General features: G+C 47.2%; 1 protein-coding gene across 3 annotated transcripts in view; it reads left to right on the top strand.

The window, feature by feature from the left end:
• The window catches only part of NFKB1 (nuclear factor kappa B subunit 1), a 272,410-nt gene that overhangs the window by 66,657 nt on the left and 185,291 nt on the right, over nucleotides 1–20,462 (top strand). For all 3 annotated transcript variants that reach the window (XM_085636087.1, XM_085636099.1, XM_085636094.1), the window contains exon 3: nucleotides 10,787–10,865. In XM_085636087.1, the coding sequence (XP_085492213.1) occupies nucleotides 10,787–10,865 (79 nt within the window). The remainder of the gene's footprint in view (nucleotides 1–10,786; nucleotides 10,866–20,462) is intronic.

Below are 20,462 nucleotides of genomic sequence, written 5' to 3' on the forward strand. Positions count from 1 at the left end.
CTTCCTCCCACACCTGTTTAAGGGGGCCAAGTCCGTCAGGGGAATTGTTAATTTGTTTCTTGTAGATTAATTATACTCCCTTATTTGATAGTGGCTCTGTGATTAGACTATCCTCTAGTGGCAAAGAGTCGGGAAGTTGTTCCCCCGTTGGTAAATAACAGTGCAATGCATGCCCCAACTGGGCGTGCCGGAATCTCTCTAATTCAGCTAAGTCTGACTGTAGATCATGAAACTGTATGTAAAACTGGTTTCTCCAGGTTTCTGCAGATGTCCCCCAGGTGCTCTATACCAATAAGTCTCCATTTCTGGAATCCATATAGCCTTGCTACCTCTGGTAGAAGTGTACTGCACCACAGCGTAGTTTGGGCCATCAGCCTACACTGTCAGCCCAGAAACCCAGGAGCCTTATGCCACATTACTACTTGGGTATGTTATGGCCAATCGCCTCTGTTCATCCTACCGTATAGTAGTCTCCCCCCACCCTCCCTCGGCCATGTACCCTTTTTCTACCCTATCTGCTGGGTCCTGGTGGCTCGCGAACACCCAGACATTATTTATCAGGAGCTGCCAGTAATATTTTTGAAGGTCAGGGATCACCAATCCTCCGTACTGTACCTCTTTTTGTAGCTTGACCAGCACAGTTCTTGGCCCCCCCCTCCTTTCCACAGCAGTTTATGGACTGTCTGGTCAATTCTTGTGAAAACTGTTGGTGGGCTCTTGTAGGGAGTATTCTGCATTGCATAGAACAGTCTCGGAAGGGTCATCATCTTATGGAGAGCCGCTCTGCCGACTAACGTCAGCGGCAAATATTCCCAGTGCTTTACCTCTGCTTTATGCCGTTCGAGTTGCGGGTCGAGATTTTACCTAAGGAATTCATGTGGATCTCGTGTGACATATATTGCCAGGTATTTTAACCCGTTTGGACTCCCCGGGGCTAAGCAGTCATGTGGCAAGCAAGGGGTTTCTCCCAACAGGGAGTACATAACTGATTTGGCCCAATTGATTGTATAGTCCGAGTGTTCCCCAAATATTTCAAAGATTTGGATTACTCTGTTTATGGAATTCTAGTGTCGAGCAATTTAGAGCAGCATATCATCAGCATACAGGGAAATTCTTTCTTCCCATCTTCCTGTTGCGGGTATACCCCAGATTAACGGATCGCGGCAACCCACACTGCTAGGGGTTCGAGGGCCAGGGCAAATAGCATAGGCAACAGTGGGCAGCCCTTTTGGGTGCCTCCATGGAGCTCAAAGCTGCGCAAGATTGATCCATTCACCCTGACCCTGGCCATAGGGGCCATATAAAGGAGTTTGACCCAGGCTCTAAATTTTGGGTCCGAACCCTAATTTATTCAGAGCTGCAAACATATAGTTCCACTCCACTGAGTCAAATGCCATTCTCGGGTCTAAGGCTATTGATACCGTGGTATATCCCTACAGGATTTAGTTAAGTGGAGGACCCCATATAGGCACCTCAGATTGAGCCGTCTGCTCCTTCAAGGAATAAACTCCGACTGGTCTGGTGTATTATCGAGGGGAAAACCACCTTCAGTCTAGGGGCCAATATTTTGGCTAGCACCTTGACTTCCACATTTAGCAGGGAGATTGGCCTATACGAGCCGGCCTCCGTTGGGGGCTTTCCCGCTTTTAGTACGGTCACTATCATTGCCATCCTCTGGTCAAGTGGAAGACAACCCGTGGAGAACGCTTCTTTGAACATTGCCATCATTGGTTTGGTCACCACCCCGCCAGGCCTTTCTATAGCTCTGTCGGCAAACCATTGATCCCCTGTGCCTTGCCCGACTGCAATTCTCATAGCGCTCCTTGCAGGTCTTCCTTGTATAAGTCGGCTTCTAAGGCTACATGTTCCTCCCCAGTTAATGGCCGAAGGGTCACATCTCTTAGAAAATCAACAAAGTCCGCATCGGTCATTAAGGTCTGGGATACACACAACTCCTCATGTAAGAGGCAAATGCTTCAGCTATTCACCTGAGGTACCCAGGACCTCTCCCTATCTCATGATTGCAACCATGCTAGGAGTTTGGCTGCCTTATCTCCGATGCCATAGATACGTTGTTGCATTGCCAGAGCAAGCCTATGGGCTAGGTCATGCGTCAATGCTCTCAACTCCTGCTGGCAGAGCAGAAGTTGGTGTTTGTCCAGTTCCCGACTCGTGTCATGTGCTTTACTCTCGATCTGTAGTATCTTCTTCTACAATTTGACGCATTGTCGTCTGGCGTCTTTTTTCCTCCCCCCTATTATTGCATGAGTAGTTCCTGTCAACACAGTTTTGAAGGCCGCCCATAAATACAGTGCTGAATTGACCGACCGCTGATTTTTTTTTAAAGTACCTCTCTTCTTCCTTGCGGATTCTGTCCCTTGTGTTTTTGTCTCTGAGGTACCAGGAAGCCAGCCTGGGAGGGCACAGATAATATATCACCGAGCCCTGCAATTGGACCTATACCGGGGAGTGATCTGATACTCCTCAGGCCAATTGCACGCTGCCGTGAATCGTGGCATCTGGGAACGGAGAGGGAATAAATAGTCAATTCTAGAGAAACTGCCAAACTGCCATGCGGTGCTTAGAAGTATGTGTACTGCGAGTGCTTGGATTTAATTTTCTCCAGTGTTCCGCTAGGCCCAGTGCCGATGCAAACTGCGAGAGCGGATTCCCTCCTCCTGGTCCCCCAGAGCGGGCACCCATTTTATCCATTTGGTGGTCATGGACGGCAATCCCTCCCCCCCCCCCCCTCCCACCCCCCAGTAGGAGGATTCCCGTGGGAAGTCCCAGCAATAGGTCCCCCAGATCGGGAAGAGCCGTGGTCAGGAGTCGAGGCGGGGCATAAACAGAACCAAAATTAAGATCCACCTCATTCCAGGTCCTACTAAGGGTCACATATCATCCATGGTCATCTCTCTGCACTTTTGGGGAGTGAAAGTGCAACAGCTTTTTGGTCAGGATTCCAACCCCACCGCGAGTCCGAGGTGTATCCCTTGTGAGCTTTCAGAATGTAGCTCATTCGGTCTAGCACCTTATATTGCTTATCCTTTCAAATGTGTTTCTTGCATGAGTACTATGTCTGGACCGTATTGTTTTAGATGCTGCAGGATCAATCAACGTGCGCTTTTTATATTACTCCCCAGTCCATTGACATTCCAGGACCATATTTTTACACTCTGTGTAGTTTCACATGAGGTAGCCATTTCAGTCTTCTGAGTAGTATGTCTCTAACTCCGATTGGGTTTCTAAGTCCACCTGCACTGACCCCAGGAAGTTCCATGTGCCTAGCAGCTTCCATCACTTTTTTGAGGTACTCGCAACAGGAGGAGCACCGTGAAGCCTTTGTTATAACTAACGTAGCTATCCATACCCTAAACTCCCACCACTCCCCTACTTAGTGGGATTCGAACTTCCCACTTCCCATACATGCAGGGTGCCTGTCGCCCCAAACTCAACATACAATATCAGGTCGTGGTACAGCCTCCCTGTTGGATCTTGTCAGATAAGAACTTTCATATATATCGGAAAAAGAATCCCCTTACACTTGAGAGCTGAACCTGGCTTGCGCCTACCCCCTCCCAGCACAGCCCTCACCCCCCCCCCCGCCCACCCCAGGCATGTCATGTTGTCTCACAGACATTTGAATCCTCTCCCATCCTCCCTCCCAACCCTGACACAGCAACCAACACTGCCCCCTTAATCTCCCAGGATAGATACTCACGTGGTTCTCTCAAGGGGACCTGGATCTCCGGGGTAGTCCAGCGGAGGCAGCCCCCTTCACACCGGTACTCCACGCCGGTCTTTTCGTCTGTCGCCCGCAGCCCCTTTACCCATCACTCTCCACCCCTCCAGACAGTCCCAAGCTTCTTTGCGTGTGGTGAAATGCAATGTCTTTCCATCTGTGATCACTTTCAGCTTGGAGGGGGTAGAGCATCATATATTTCAGTTCCTTTGCTCGTAGAGCTTTCCTCTGCGCTGGCGCTGAACCTGTACACTGAAGTCTGGAAAAAAGCAGATCACTGTGTTGTCTATATGCAAGTCTCCATGTGCTTGGGCAGTTTGCAGGATTGCGTACCGATCCCTAAAATTCAATATTCGGGCAATGATCACCCATTGGAGGCCTCTATGGCTACGCCAGTGCCCTGTGGGCCCTCTCCACGGAAAAAAGTTTGACAATCATTTTAGTTTAAGATCTTCCAGAAACTGGTCCACACTGGGGCCCTTCGAGCCCTCCGGGGCCCCCACCACTCTTATGTTGTTGCGCCTCGCCCTTCCCTCCTGGTCCTCCAGTCTGGCCGACAGGATCCCACTTTGTTTTGTTAAGTTCTGTACTTGCTCTTCCAGGTGTTTGGTTGTGGATGGCAGCCCATTCGTTTGTGTTACTGCAGCTGTCACTCTTTCTGATATTTTATGGAAGTCAGCCCAGAGTAGGTTTACCTTGACTGTCACCGTGTCCAGCTTAGGTTCTATGGGGACTATTAAGCCCCTGAGCTCCTGAATGGCTGCCATTATTGTCCATAGGGAGGGTTCCCCCTCCGGTTGTTTGTCTCCGAGGTATATGGACGCCTCGGGTTTCCCGGGCCCTCGACCCAGACGCCGACCTCTTCACTGAGTATTTATCCAAACTGGCTTGCTGTGTGGGTCTTTGCAGGCTACCCTTCATCATTTTGGGGATCCCTTCTCCCAGAGTTCCTTATCTTCCGTCCGCAATGCAGATCTCCTGCGGCACTCGTCCTGACCTCAGGTCCAGCCACTCCAAGGATCTCCTCCTCTGCTATTCAGTCAGGCGTGAGGGATGGTTGCCAGCCCTCACAGTCTCAAGCCACCATGGTCATTCCACAGTGTACCTTGCCCGCAGGGCCATTGCGGCAGCCCTGGTCTGGTCAACTCGCGGGTGAAAATGACAGAATTTTAGGGGATTAACTCCAGGCAGCAGGGAGCCCTCTCAAGGAGCCGCCATGTCCTTCAGCTGCAAGCCACGCCCCCCAGGTGCTGAAGATTGTACATAACATTTTTATCTGGGATAAATCCAATTTGGTTTGATGAATGAGAGATCAGACCACTTGCATCAATCTCCTGTCCAGAACCTTGCAGAGTATTTTAAGATTGGCGTTAAGCATGAAGAGGACTTTTATGACACTAGATCCATCGGGCCCTACCCATCTTTGGGCAATCGTATTATCATCACATCTCTCATACTTTAGGACAGTTCTCCTGTCTCTTCAGCTACCACATACTCCTCCAGCAGCATTTCCATCACCCCCTCCAGCAAGATTTGATGCAGCTCCGCCCGAAGGCCATCCTTTCCCATAGCTTCTCCCTTTTCATGTCCGTCAGTACTTCTCGCATCTTCTCTCCCATCATCCGGGCCTCCAGAAGTGATTGTTGTTCCCCACTGAGCCTCGGCACTGATCCTGCCTGGAGGTACTCCTTTATCTCCCACGTAGCTACCAGTGGCCTTTGCATAAAGCCCTCGTGCTGGAACTCCACGCAGGCCATGTTAACTCAATCACGGGATAATATGCACGTCCCATCCTCTGGCCACAGCAAAAGAATTTAAGATTGAGGTTGTTTTCTCTTTAACAACCACACTAGCATCCTGCCTGTCTTATCTCCTTCCCTAAACAGCCAGTACTATATGCGGTAGTAGTTATCAAGGCGGGTCAAGTTGTCTCAAGCCTGCCGTTTTAACTGCACCAGTTGTCTGCAGGCCTCCAGGTCTGGGTTAACGTGACTGTATAATTCGGCCAACTGTTTCTCTAAGTCTGTGAACTCCTCACGCAACGCCACCTTGTAAAGCTCCCATTTAGTTAGTCTACTCTCAGTGGTATGCACGTTATCCCAGAAGAAGAGGTTAGTAAACTCTTTCTGTTAGTCAGTTTTTCTGATCTCTGAACTCTATGTCCTCCAGCACTTCTGTGCGGAGTCTCCAAACTGGAGTTTTTGGTCTCACTCAACCGAAAAGTAGTGTGACCAAGAGGGGGGGGGGGGTGATCGATCAGATAAATAACAGTTAAGATGTGCCAAGTGTCGGAACGTGTCTATATCCTCCTCAGCCCTCCCCAGTACCATATCCATCCTACTGTGAACCCTATGTACAGGGGAATAATAGGAAAACCAACTATCAGACGGGTGATTGTGACGCCAGATCTCAATTAGGTTTAGGCTCTCCATTACCCCTTGCAGGGAGGCCTCCATTTGGGGTTTTATGGCCCTGCCTGGGGGGCGTCCTGTCCAGGCGCCAATCAAGCACACAATTAAAGTTCCCTGCCCATACCAAGCGCATATGGAGCTACGGGGCCACTATCTTCAGGATTCCCAAGTAAAACTCTCTATTATTAGTGTTAGGTGCAATGGTATTTACTATACAGGTGTCTATTTCATCCAGTATGCCACAACAATTATCTACCTTCCCTGAGGGTCTGAGTGCATCTCCCTTTGAATAAAAGGGAACCCCTGCCGCAATCAAGGTCACTACCTCGCGGGCATAATATAAATACATGGCTGCGTAGAGGTGTCCTTTCCATCGCCTTCCCAGGCACTTGGCTTCAGCCCGCAGCAGGTGTGTCTCCTGGTGGAGTGCCACCTGCACCTTGTACCTCTGTAAATAGGAGTTCATGTGGTACCTCTTCGTACAATTGTGTAGGCCCGAACATTCCATGTTACTGCTGTTCTGTTCATCTTACACAACTAGAGTTGGTGAATGGTCCTCCGCATAGGGTAGTAGCCCGCTCCCTGTTGTCTCTCACCCGGAGTGTTATTTCCTGAGCACTGCCAATGAGCCTTGATTGCTGTTCCCAACAAACTGATCTCCCAACAAATTCTCCCTTCCCAGCCCCTCCCTCTGGGCACACTTACCCCCCACCCCATCCACTTGGGTGTAAGATCTAGGTTTCCAAAGACGGGTCCCTGTGTACCACTTCCCTCCCACCCTCTGATAAGTAAATGTTAGCACAACTTGTATAGCTTGTGGTCCCAGACACTTGCCCCGACCACTCCAATGGAGCAAATCCAAAGCGAGAACATTGCAACCACCATCTGCTATTTAGCAGGGTATTTGGGGGTGAGGGTGTGCACTGTGCCGCTCTGTGCCCTGATATCCAGGGGCCAAAGTGCATCCCAATCGCCCCCCCCCCCCCCAGCCCTATCGTTTCCACCAATACCTGTCCAACATCAGACAGCAGAGTCTGGGTGTTATACCCCCCCACCCTGATGCCATTGCCCTCCCATTTCATCAAGGGGGCAAGACTCATAGCGTCTCAGTGTCACTCATTGGTGAAGGCTCCATCTCCTCAGAATGTTCTCCCTATTGTGCAATCAGGGAGAATAGTGACCCTGGGAGACCCCAACCGGGCACCGCGCTGGGGCCTAGTTCTTCTCCGGCACCTGCCACTCACAGTTTGCCACAGCAAACTCCACTCCTCCAGCCAGCAAGGCCTCTCCTGCCCAGGCCCAGTTTTATGCAACACCTCCAGCCAAGCCCATGCCTCATCGGGAGTGTCAAAGAATTTGCTTCTACCTTGGGCGAGCACTTTGAGGTGGTCCGGGAACAACAACATATATTGAAGATTCAGTGCTTGAAGTTTCGCTTTCACTTCCATGTAGGACTTGCATTGTGATTACACTCTCCTCTGGTAATCTGGATAGATGGAGAAAGCATTGTTCTCAAATGACAAGTGGCCAGGCTCCCAGGTTGACCGCTGAATGTATTCCCAAACCCTATAATTGAGGACCTTGGCAATCAGGGCCCTCGGGGGGCTTGCCCAGCACCTGCTTTGTGGTCAGGCCCCTATGGAATTGCTCCACGATAAACACCTCAGGAAGGCCTTTCGGTTTCAGAGCATTGCGAATACGGCTCTCCAAGGAGTGTGCTTCATCAGTGCCCTCGGCTGTCTCCGGGGACCCCAGGAATCTAAAGTTTTTTAGGAAGGATCCGTTTTTCGCATTTTCCGCCCTTTCATCCAGTTGTGCGACCGTCTAGCGCATGGAGGTCACCTGAGTCTTTAGCTCCTTCATCTCAGTTTGTTGGTCCGACACAAACCTTTCCACTAGCACAGGATAGTCCTTTTCCTTTGTGGCAACAGACTGTATACCGAAACGTGCTTCTGCTTCTGGCCTCTTTCACCCCCACCACATGGCAAAAACCCTTCTTTGGTTCACAAGGAACACACTAGCTGCCAACTCCTACCCACTCTTAGACCCATCCCCCCTTCTCCGCCAAGACAATCTTGATTCAGCCTTCTCTCCAGGGCTTATAGTCTCAATAATGGCAAAATGCAGTGCATTACAGGCATGGGGAAATGTCATATAATGGTTTCTGGCACCAGGATGACTTTCCGATGGGACATCCTGTAGTATGAAGCCATCATATGATGATTTCCAGTGTCTTCCTGCTGGCAGAATTTGCATCCCACTACAGGTATGACATATTAAGCTGTACTGAGGTTGGGGTGGGAGCAGGTGCAAGTTGCATGTATGAGGTAAATGTAAATATAAATAAATGTAAATCCAGTATTTGTAAAGCGCGAACAGTTACCCAGAGGCATCCCAGCGCAGGGGGCCGTCGTGAATATTAAGCAAGCTATTGCCCAGAGTCACACGGTGCTGGGCTGACCTGCCGCCGGGGATCGAACTGTGGGCCCCAGATTCCAGCGTCAGTCGCCCTGGCCACGGAGCCACACCTCTTCCCTTGAGGTGAAACCTGGACCATTATCTTCTCTCTTTTACTTTGCATGCACAGAAATTGCAGTGATATTGAAAAGAAGGTGCACCCTCTGAAGATTATATGGTTTTACTACTTCCATATCCATTAAGAATTAGGTGCTTCTCGACAAGGGTAAAGGATTGCTGGATTATCTTAAAATTCTATCAGCTGTATATAGTATTAGAAACTTTGTCAGTTTAGTTTGGAACATTCAGGCTTGTGGTAGCACATCATGCCTAGTTCAAGAGATATCTGTGACAGTATCAGAGAATCAATTGTTACTTTTCATCTGTCAGCGTGGAACTATAATGTAATTTCCAAACAATATGAAGTGTGTCACTCCACACTGAGAAATATTTTTTAGAAATGCGGAAAATATCTAGCCAGTAGTGGCCTAGAGATCGCAAAATTCTTAAAGCTACATCTAGGGATCTCCAGGCCTCTTCCATTATGGTAAATATTACAATTCCTTGTTCTTCTATTGGGAAAACACTGGACAAGCATGACTTCTGTGTAAGAGTAGTCAAGAGAAAACTCATTTTCTGAAAGAACATTGCTGCATTACTAGGCTTGCAAAACAGCATCTGAATTAACCACAAGAATTCAGGAACAATGTTCTCTGGACATATGACACTAAAATTTAGTTCAGCTGCATGTTTGGTGAAAACCATACATCACCGATCACCAAAATAAACCTCATACAAGCAGTCAAGCATGGTGCTAAAGGGGTGGTGACTTTATCCTGCCTTGCTGTCTCAGAACTGGAATGCCTCAGAGTTACTGAATCTACCATGTGTTCTTCTCTAGATAGGGCATTCTAAAGAAAAATGTGAGACTTTAAGCAGGAATTAAAGCACAACTGAAAGGAGCTCATTCAAAAGGACAGGGATCTGAAACACTGTTCGAATGAATGGCAGAAAAAGAAAAGAATCAAGATTTTGGAATGGCCAAGTTGAAGACCAGGCTACTCCATTCAGACAGCCACACAAATCATTAATTAACAAGACTGAACAAGTCTGACAAGCCCCAATGTTCACAAATCGTTAAGAGAATGAATTCCTCACCATTGTTTGTGTGCACTAACATGGAGTTGAAGGGTTTCAACCAGAGAAGTACCAACCTCCAGTTCCACACCACTAAAGATGTAAGTGTTAGCCCTGGCAAACAGGTTAGGAGGGATTTTCATAACTATGTTATCCTTCGAATCCCTCTTTGATAGAGTGAGCAACTATGTACCTCTGCTTTAACCTCTTCCGTGCTCATGACGTCTCCCGGCTGTCATGCGTCACGATGGGCGTGTGCGGACGACGGCCGGGAGACGTCATGACCACGCCCGCGATTGGAATGTTAGCACCGCGGAAGCGCTGCGGCGGAATTTGCGCCGCAGCGAAGAGGTTAAGCCTGTAACCCCGACAGCTGGAATTGTGCTGCATTGATTTCTTATTTGGTCTGTTGGTAGTTCAATCAAGAATCCAGCAACACATTGTTTTCCTCTTGGTAGCTGTATGAACGAGTGAGGGCATGCCTTCCCTAAACCACAGAGTTACCTGTGGGCACCACAATTTGAAGGGGAAGAAAGTCGAACTTAAAGCTGGACCTGAGTGGTGCATCGCCATTCATTACCCAACTGCTCTGACTTCTGGAAGGGCTGATGTGTTACAAGGGGGAATTCTCCTCACTTGATGAAGTGATCCCAGCCTGTTGGGTCTCACCTGAGGGTGCCAACACATCCCTGTGCTCTTGGCCCATCAGTCTTGCATTCTGAAGTGTGGGTAGATGCAGAATGCCCACTCCGGCCCATTTCGCTCTAGGATTTCTGTTTACCTTTCTTTGCTATAGAAAGATAACATATAATGATAATTAAACATCAGTATGAACCTTGCTTGTGACTTAGTTTACTTTTCAGTGTCTTAAAAAGGATACCAAAATGCTTTATTGATAGCTGCCATTGCTTTATAATATTTATTTTTACAGTGTGTAGTCAATGATAGCTTGATAGCTTGTGCATGACAATGAATGCAATGCTCTCAGATTTATTTTCCTATTTGTAGCTGTAATATTTGAAACTTTTTCTTACCACAGATTTTTGACATGGATCCGTTCATGAATACGCCATTCGCGGAACCGGATTTCCATCTTCAGGATCCACTACTGCGACCAGGTAAGATTTTTTGTTGCTTTTATCTTCTTTTGGCTAGGGAATCATGATACGATTAACTATAATGAAAGTCCTATAATTCCATTAGAGTACAGGGGTCAATGGAAATGTACAAATGTAATAACCTCAATGTTCATCTGTTGTTATCGGAAGTACATGCATGGCCGAATGGAGTACAAAAGCGTTTGCAAGTGTCAACAAACAGGTGATGATGTTTTTGCACATCAATAGAAAACATTGAAAAATTGTCGAAAGGCAGAGCTGGTGATGAGGAATGTCGTGATTTAAAAAGTGATGTATTTTCAAACTGTCAACAAGCCCATGCATTATTTGAACAAGTACTGACAAAGCTAATCACTGAGTTGTGAAAAGACTTTTTAAAGATTTCACTCAAATTTACAGACACACTAAGTACAGAATAGGCACAGCAGTGCATGCTTCCCACCAAACAACATCTACAGCACTAGCATCAGTTCTTGTATTCAAGTAGAACTGCTCCAGAATGTGCTCTATCTGTTCAATCTTGTCCTCCCTCACACAAGTAGAAGAGTTACAGCACAAGTGACTGCACTGAGAGCTATATTTACTCTCTCTCTCTCTCTCTCTCTCTCTCTCTCTCTATCTCTCTCTCTCTATCTCTCTCTCTATCTCTCTCTCTATCTCTCTCTCTCTCTCTCTCTCTCTCTCTCTCTCTCTCTCTCTCTCTCTCTCTCTCTCTCTCTCTCTCTCTCTCTCTCTCTCTCTCTCTCTCTCTCTCTCTCCCTTTCCTTTTCCCTTTCCCTTTCCCTTCTGTGTGTTGCAGAGGTATCTGCAAAGCATTTTCCCTTATCCGTGAGCATTATTAATTCCCATATTGACTGACCCCACTGTGGAGTAACAAAAGGGCATGGTTGTGGGAAGAAACAAAGGAGTGTTGGGGCATAGAGGAGAGGTAAACAGAAGAAAAGGGAGTTAGGTTTATAGCCATGGAGTGTGGAAATCAGAAGTAATCCTCATCAGGAGTACTGCATACAGTTATGGAGACCTCATCCGGTACGCTGTATTGAGATAGTGATGCCTCCTCTGTTGGCGGTGGTGGTAATGGTGCTGGTAGTGGGCAATATTGGTAATGATAGTGGGGGTGGAATGGGGAGGATAGTGGTAGTGAGACACTGTATTATAAAGATCTAAAATTGGCTCTGCATTGGCACAGTATTCCCTGTGGATAAAGGTAACCATGCAGGGTGTCTGCTTAGCGCTCTGCCTAATAAGGTACCAGCTGTGCAGCGATAACAAAGGAGTGCTTCAAGCATGCATGTGGAACTGCCAGGTGTGGGCAGAGCATAACAGAAGCCATGATTGCTGTAAATATATTGAAGCAGTGACAAGGAGGGTGGGGCACAGCAGAAGCCTGGACTGCCTCGAGCCACAGCAGCTAGCAGTGCTGGGTAGAGCAGAAGTCCACAGATTGGGGAAAACAAAGACCTTTGCCTGTTGGTGAGTGACTGTCCCTTCCAGAGGCAGCCTGTAACCAGACACATGTTGATCACTCAGACTGTCCGTCCAACCACACACCGACCGGCTGTGCTGTGGGCTGAGGGATAATGTGGCGGACTGCCCACTAGCTTGTGGCTGGAGGGGGGTTTACCTAGACTCCCGCGCGGTGTATGCTTTCCTGGGAGCTGAACCAAGTGTGAATGACACCCTAGCATAGCAATGATGACTCGGAGCCCGATTCTGATGATGTATTCATTTTCGACATTACAACAGGCTGGCGAGACAGCTCATTGGGGCTGTAGGCCAAACTTAAAAAATTTGGGGGGGAAACTACAATACTTTAAAGACCGATTGTTCACACACAGGTTTCCTGATCTAATACATAACCCACAATGTATTTAGAGGAACAATTATATTTTCAAGCTGTGCGGTTAAATCTAACCTTCTGGTTTTTCTGCCATCAATCTTTAACCAGTGAAAGCAGGCAGAATATACCTGGGGAGCGAGTCAAGAATGTGAAAAAAAAACCTTGAATATGTGCGCAACCAACAATTCCTGCAGTAATACCCCATTCTACAATTTAAAAGTCATTAATGGCATGGTAAAACTGCACTCGCGAAATACCATTCCCTGCAATATTGGTAGTTCCTTGAGGCGTAGTAACTCAACCCTTAATGAACTTTTGAGTCTTAAGTTAGCAATCAGTGTGATGTGGATTTCTTTATTAAATGATCTCGTTACAAAAAAAAAAGGTGCAAATTTAATATTAAAACTATAGACCATAGCTGGAGCTAGCATACTAAGCAAGCAACAGTAGATCAAGCACTAAGGTGCGATATTGGTGATAGTGGTCTTGTTCTGGTTAGGTTCTTTCTGCTCAACACGCTAAATTAAAGCTGGTTGGTTTGGCTAGTGCAGTTATTTCTGATCACTGTAACCATTGTAATGTTTGTAATAATATTTTGTGCTGTGGTGCTAGTTTAGAAGAATTTGATTTCTTTTGTATCCACCTCTTTCACACTAGCAGTCAATTTTTTGGGAGTAAAGAGCATCCTTTCCATGTGTTTAGGCAAGATATATTCTTGATTTGCTGATGCAGTTTGGGGTATCTGGCAACTGTTTCAAAGGTTTTGTGAGTTTTGTGATATGCCTTCTCAGGTACAGTGCCCAGGTTTAAATCAAAGACGTGAAATTAGCTTTTTTTCTAAGGGAGAATTCCCTTTGGGTAAACCCACTATGGAAGACTGGAGTATGCCAAACATAAAGTGCAGTAAGTCAACCAAATTGGCAGTCAATGCACTACGGAAAAAATAGGTACCATAACCCAGAATTGTTACCCAGATGAATGCCCCCCCAGCTCCCTTTTTGAGGACTGGTTATGCTCGTGAGGCTTATCGATGCCTGGATGTTCAGGAAGCCACATGTGATCAGGCGTGTTGTCTCTGAGCCCATTAAATGACAATCTCAAGGCTCAGACCTACCTGTTTACCTTCCATGTAATCGTCTTAATTTCATTGCTCGTGATCTACTACACGAGGCTAAAGGTAACACTGACGGATGCATTACAGTAATCACTTGTTCCTTTTTAGAGCTTCCCACCAGACCGGTGGCGCCTTTACACCAATAAAAGATGCTACTATTTTCCACTTTAATGATTCCTGAAAGAATGAAAGATTGAATTGGCCTCGCAAGTATTCCATCTCTATCCTACAAACCACGTCAATCTCAGCAGCGAGTGCTAGTTCATGGTAGTGTCAAGACTATCATTGACCTCATCATTTCTCAAAGCCTTCTCTGGAGAACCAGTTTGCGCACTGCCAGGTTGCCTCAATGTCCTGGATTTGGTCTGGCAACAAGTGCATCTCTTAGTCTTTACTGCTTGTTTCTCTATATTTACATCACCCCATTTTTATTCTATAGCCACAGACAATTGTATTGTAGTGTGATTGCATTTATATAATTCTTACAACCTCGGATGAAGTGCATTATGGTGGGTCGCATGCTACTCTGTAACTCTTTGTTAGTACTCAAGTACTCAAGCCAGTAGGAATGACTTGTAGTTTATTGTTGCTCATTGGGTTGGTCTTGTGATCTGATGTAACTGTTTGACGCATTTCCTCCAGTTTCTAGTGGTGCATTAAGTTGATAGCAGTTAGTTGTGATTATTAGAGTGAACTCATGCATGTGGGAAATGGGATTAGTAAATAGGATAGACAAAGTTTGGTGTTGTGAGAATGCAAGGACTGGTTACACAAGGGAGAACTTTTGATTTGTAAGAATGGGATGAATAGGCAGCTAGAAGAGGTTAGATACTGCAGGAATGTTGCTCAGAAGGAGAGTTTATGGTTTGAAAGGACGGGTATGGTTAGCATACTGAAGTAGACAGTAAGGCATCAGCCAGGTGATGGAGTAGGGTACACTCAGAAGGACAAAGTCAGGCAAAGAAGGGAGCCTAAGGAGAGTATCTTCCAAAATTGTATTTTATTGCATTCTGTCAAATGTCATGCTGAGGGAATAAAGAAGCACACAGTGCAGCCAGTGCCTATACAGTTTACCATTTGAAGTTCTTTCACTACCTGTTCTGTTAGACAAAGGTACACTCTCCACTTCTAATGGTTTGATACCTCTTCTATTATCACTCAGCAGAACATGAAATCTAGTAGGGTCATATGAATATGATAGCCAACCCCGTCTGTCCAGGGTTCGAAACGCTGAGTAGTCGTCCAAAATGTTGCTGCCCCCCCTCCCACAAAACAACAGGCTGGCCAGGACCCAAGGATGGGGTCCCCGGGGCTAGAAGTGGCCCAGGGAAGGGGGGCCACGCTTCCCCCCCCCCCCCCCCACCCTCCTGGAAAAAAAGTATTTTTAAAAACGAGGCAATGCCCCAGGGGATGGGGTTCCCAGGGCCAAAAAAGGCATCAGGAGGGGGGCTGCACTCAGGAGGGGGGCTGCGCAGCCCCCCTCCTTTAATTTAAAAATAAATATACAAAATTAAAGGTATGGCCATGCCCCGGGGTGGGATCCCCGGGGCCGAAATCAACCTCTTTGAGGGGGGGCTGTGCAGCTCCCTTCCCGTTTAAAAAAAAAAAACATAAAATATGTCAAAGGCCCTGGGGGATGGGATCCCCAGGGTCCACAAAATATTATGGGAATGGGGCCACAAAGCCCCCCTTCTAAGATAAAAACAAGAAAAAAACGGCATTTCGCCGGAGGCCCCGCCCCCTCTCTGCAGCACACTGCAAACATGCCTCCTGGCACGTTGTGGGTTGGGGGATTAAGTCCCGTAGGTCCTTAAGGGTCCTTAGGGGCCAACTAGTCCACCAGGTATCTCCAGTAAGCCTCACACAGTGGGATTGCTGAGAGGTAGTCCGAGGCCACACTCCTTTTTACACCACTCTGCAAACACGCCTCTTGGCGCACTGCTGGTGGGGCACTGAGGTCCACATGTGTCCTGACGACCTCAGGACTAAAGTGGATTTCATCCCCCAAGCAGCGGTGCACCAGGAGGTGCGTTTGCAGAGGGGTGTAAAAAGGGTGTGTGGCCTCAGATCACTCTCAGCAATCCAGCTGTGTGGGGCTTACTGGCGGTACCTGGTGGGCTATTTGGCCGCCAGGTACCCTCAGGATTCAAGGAGAGTTAATCCCCCAACCCAGAACGCGCCAGTAGGTGCGTTTGCAGAGTGGAGGAGAAAGGAGGCATGGCCCGTGTCCACCTCTCAGCTATCCCACTATCTGGGGCATACTGCAGGTATCAGGTAGGGTAGTTGGCCCCTAAGGACCCCCAGCAATGAAGGGGACTTTAATCCCCATCCAAGAGCGCGCCAGGAAGTGTGTTTGCAGAGTGGTGGGGAAAGGGGGCGTGGCCTGGTATGAGAACTTAGCAATCCTGTTGAGTGGGACCTAGGAGGGGTAGTTGGTCCCCTAGGTTGACCTTGGGGGGCTAACTACCCCTCCTGTTACCTCCAGTAAATCCCACACAGTGGGATTGCTAAGAGGTCTTTGGAGGCCACGCTCACCTTTCTCCACCACTCTGCAAACGTGCCTCCTTGCAAAGTACTGGTTGGGGGCTGAAGTCCACTTTACTCCTGAGGGACTTTGGCGGGCAAGTAGCCCTCCTGGTACCTCCTGTAAGTCTTACGCAGTGGAATTCCTGAGCTCTGGTCGGAGGCCCAAACCCCTTTCTGCACCCTTCTGTAAATGCGACTGCTATGTTATAGCTAGAGATTAGCATTTAAAAAACCTCAGAAATACAGTGCAAAAAAACATAGGTTTTAGGGACGTTATAGTTAGAAGTTAGCATTTAAAAAACCTTAGATATTCACGGGAAGAAACACAGGTTATAGGAACGTTTTAGTTAGGCTGACATTTCACTTGTGACAGACTAACTATAAAGTTCCTGTAACCTGTGTTTTTTCCCTTGCATATCTAAGGTTTTTCAATGCTAATTTCTAATTATAACAACCCTGAAGCCTGTGTTTTTTTCAGTGAATTTTTAAGGTTTTTTTAAATGCTAATTTCTAACTATAATGTCCTTGAAACCTGTGGTTTTTCAGTGAAATTCTAAGGTTTTTTAAATGCTAATTTCTAACTATAACGTCCCTGAAACCTGTAGTTTTTTCAGCGAATTTCGAAGTTTTTTTAACTAGCAGTCACGCTTACAGAGTGATGGAGAAAGGGTCGAGGTATCCGAACAGCTCTCAGGAATTCTGTTGAGTATGACTTACAGGAGGTACCAGGAGGGCTTCTTGGCCCCCAAGGTCCCTCTGGAGTAAAGTGGACTTCATCCCTCAACCATTAATGCACCAGGAGGCGTGTTTGCGGAGTGGGTGACTAGGGGGGCATGACCTCTAAAGACCTCTTAGCAATCCCACTGTGTTGGACTTACTGGAGGTAACAGAAGGGGTAGTTGGCCCCCAAGGACATCCATAGGGGCCAACTACCCTCCTATTACCTCCAGTAAGTCCCACACAGCAGGATTGCTGAGTTCTGATAGCAGGCTAAACCCCCTCTGTCCGACACTCTACAAACGTGCTTCCTGGCGCGCTCTTGGTTGGGGAATGATGTCCCCTTCGCTGCCAGGGGTACTTAGGGGCCAACTAGCCTACCTGTTACCTTCAGCAAGCCCCACACAGTGGGATTGCTGAGAGGTGGTTGCAGGCCACGCCCCCTTTCTCTACTGCTCTGCAAACGCACCTTGTGGTGCTCTCTTAGTTTGGGGATGAAGTCCTCTTACCTCTTGAGGGTCCCTGGGGCCAACTAGCCCTCCTGTAACCTCCAGTAAGCCACACACAGCTGGATTGCTGAGAGTACAAGGCCACACACCCTTTTTCTGCCACGCTGCAAACTCACCTTCTGGTGCACTGCTGCTTGGAGGATGAAGTCCACTTTAGTCCTGTGGCCCTCAGGAGACAAGGGGACCTCATCCCCCCACCAGCAGTGTGCCAAGAGTAATGTTTACAGAGTGGTGTAAAAAGGGACGTGGCCTTCAACCCCATCTCAGCAATCCCACTGTGTGGGACTTACCAGAAGTACCTGGTGGGCTAGTTGGCCCCTAAGGACTCTTAGCTGCGATGGGGACTTCATCTCCCAATCAACTGACTGAATGACTCAATTATTTATTGAGCGCACTATTGCTGAGGCGTCTTGGCGCTGAGTGAGGTTTAGGATTGGCAGCTTCCAGTCTAAGATTTAGTGAATAGCCAGGTTTTTAATGCCTTTCTAAACAAGATCTTATTTGTTTGCAGGCGTAGCTCTGTAGGCAGGGAATTCCATAACTTTGCCGCCTGAAATGAGAAAGCCTTGCCACCCCATCGGTCTCTCTTTATTTTAGGAATGCAGACCAGACCTAGACTGCCAGATCTTAGTGTGCGGGACGGTACATAACGTGGAAAAAGAGATTTCATGTCCGCTGCACCTCCTCTATTTACAGCTTTGTGCACTAGGCATAATGCCATGAACTGCACCCTTCGTCAAACAGGCAGCCAATGTAGTTGCCTTATGCCATAAGACGTCGGGTGGTGTTTGGGAAGATCCAGCAGCACTCTTACAGCAGCATTTTACAATGACTGAAGTTTGGAGAGCTGTCTTTCTCCAATTCCAACATACAGTGCATTGCAGTAATCGACACGCGATAAGACCAAGGCTCCTACTACTGTCTTCCTCAATGCAAAAGGTATAAATGGCAGTATTTTTCTGAGGACCTTAATCGTGAAGAAACAGGCCGAGGTAACCTGATTGTCTTGAGAAGTGAGTGTTAAATCCTTGTCAATCAGGAAACCTAGGTTCTTAGCCTTTTGTACCAGGACGGGACAAATGCCAGCTTCTGGGGGCCACCATAAATTATTCCAAATTGAGGGTTTTTGACCAAATTCTATCACCTCAGTTTTCTCTGTGTTGAGCTTTAGAAAATTAGTATTCATCCAGCTCATAACACTTGTGAGGCAATTTCGGAATCGCTCAGCTGTGACTTCGACACTCTGTGTAAGTGACACCACTAACTGTGTGTCATCAGCACATGACACCAGTTTCAGACCTTGATCTTTTATCAGTTTTGCCAATGGGGTCACATACAGATTAAACAATGTGGGGGATAATGCAGATCCTTGGGGGACTCCACATGGGAGAAAGGACTCTTCAGACTGAATTCCGTCCCAGTAGATTTGTTGTACTCTGGAGTCCAAGAAGGAGCTGAGCAAGGTTAGAGCAGTATCCCTAATACCCACGGCTTTGAGCCTTTTGTAGTAGGACCACATGGTTTATGGTGTCAAAAGCTGCTGTTAAATCAAGCAGAATTAGGACAGCTCTGCCACCTTCATCCATGGCCCTACGAGTTTCCTCAGTTGTCATTATTAGAGCAGATTCAGTAGAATGTCGTGATCTAAAGCCATGCTGAGAGGAGTCCAGGATATTGTTAAAATCCACAAACTCCATTAGCTCCTGATTCATGGCTTTCTCTAATATTTTAGACAGCAAAGGGAGACAAGATATAGGGCGATAGTGCTTAGTATCCTGAGGGTCCAGTGTGTCTTTCCTCAAAATAGGTCTTATACAGGCCTTTTTCCATCTCTGAGGAAAGACTCCAGATCTTATAGTTAAAGAGAGGAGTCAGGAAAGCACTTATCTCTTCAGGGGCCAGAGGGAGTATGTAGGGGGGACATGAGTCAAGGGGTGAACCTGACTTAGTTTGAATTAGCAGGTTAGTAACCTGTTTTTCATTAAGGAAAGAAAATTGGGGCAAGCAATTCAAAGTTGGAGAGGTCTCAATTAGTTCCCTGTTGACTTTTCCCGTATTTATCGGCAGGTTCCAACCAAGAGCGCGCCAAGCGGAGTGTTTGCAGAGTAGTGGAGAAAGGGGGCGGGGCCTCCCGCGAGTTGCGGGTTCATGCACCCAAGTTGTGAGAATCCATACTTGCATTGAACATAACTGCTCTGATAGATACTGGGGAAATGGTCAGCAGGATCGATTGTGAAGAATACTACTAGCTGGCCCTCTTCTGGCTCAATGTCACAATTTCATATTTAGAACTGTTGATAACTAGAGTCTGTCACTCGAAGGGTGCCTTGAATGTGCATGCAGCATCTTTTCTAGGATCCAAATAATCATCACTGAAACAGGGATCAACGACTGTTATATGTTTCACACATGTCTTATGTTCAGGTTTGCCATCGCTCTTGTGCTTGCCTGCACAAGCTATTCTGTTGTTATGATACAAACTCTTGGTTCTTTGCACGATCAGGGTTTTCTGGATTGGAACACCTGATCGGTCCCAAGAATCAAGAGTGGACAGTTGATGAGAGCCAGCCAGAGCTTGAAGACGGTGCTTCCTTATTTCTTTTATTGGAATAAACCTTCTTGCAAGATAATTAATTCCGAGTCCTCATTCATGTCTCAACAACGACCCTCACCATCAGCCAGCCAGTGTGAAGCGGAAGACCTCCTGAAAAAATAAAGAGACGGGTTTCAATGATTAGGGTGCCCCAATAACCAGCAGCATGCTTATCAATTGATACCCCTGTTAGTGATGCAACACTGGTGCATAGGCTTTCACATATGACAGTTAGTAAAGGAAGAGCTTATCAAAATGGAGATTGAGAAAGTCTGAGCTACCAATTTGTTTCATTGTT

The sequence above is a fragment of the Triturus cristatus genome, chromosome 2_1 (genome assembly GCF_964204655.1).
Source record: "Triturus cristatus chromosome 2_1, aTriCri1.1, whole genome shotgun sequence".
NCBI lineage: Eukaryota > Metazoa > Chordata > Amphibia > Caudata > Salamandridae > Triturus > Triturus cristatus.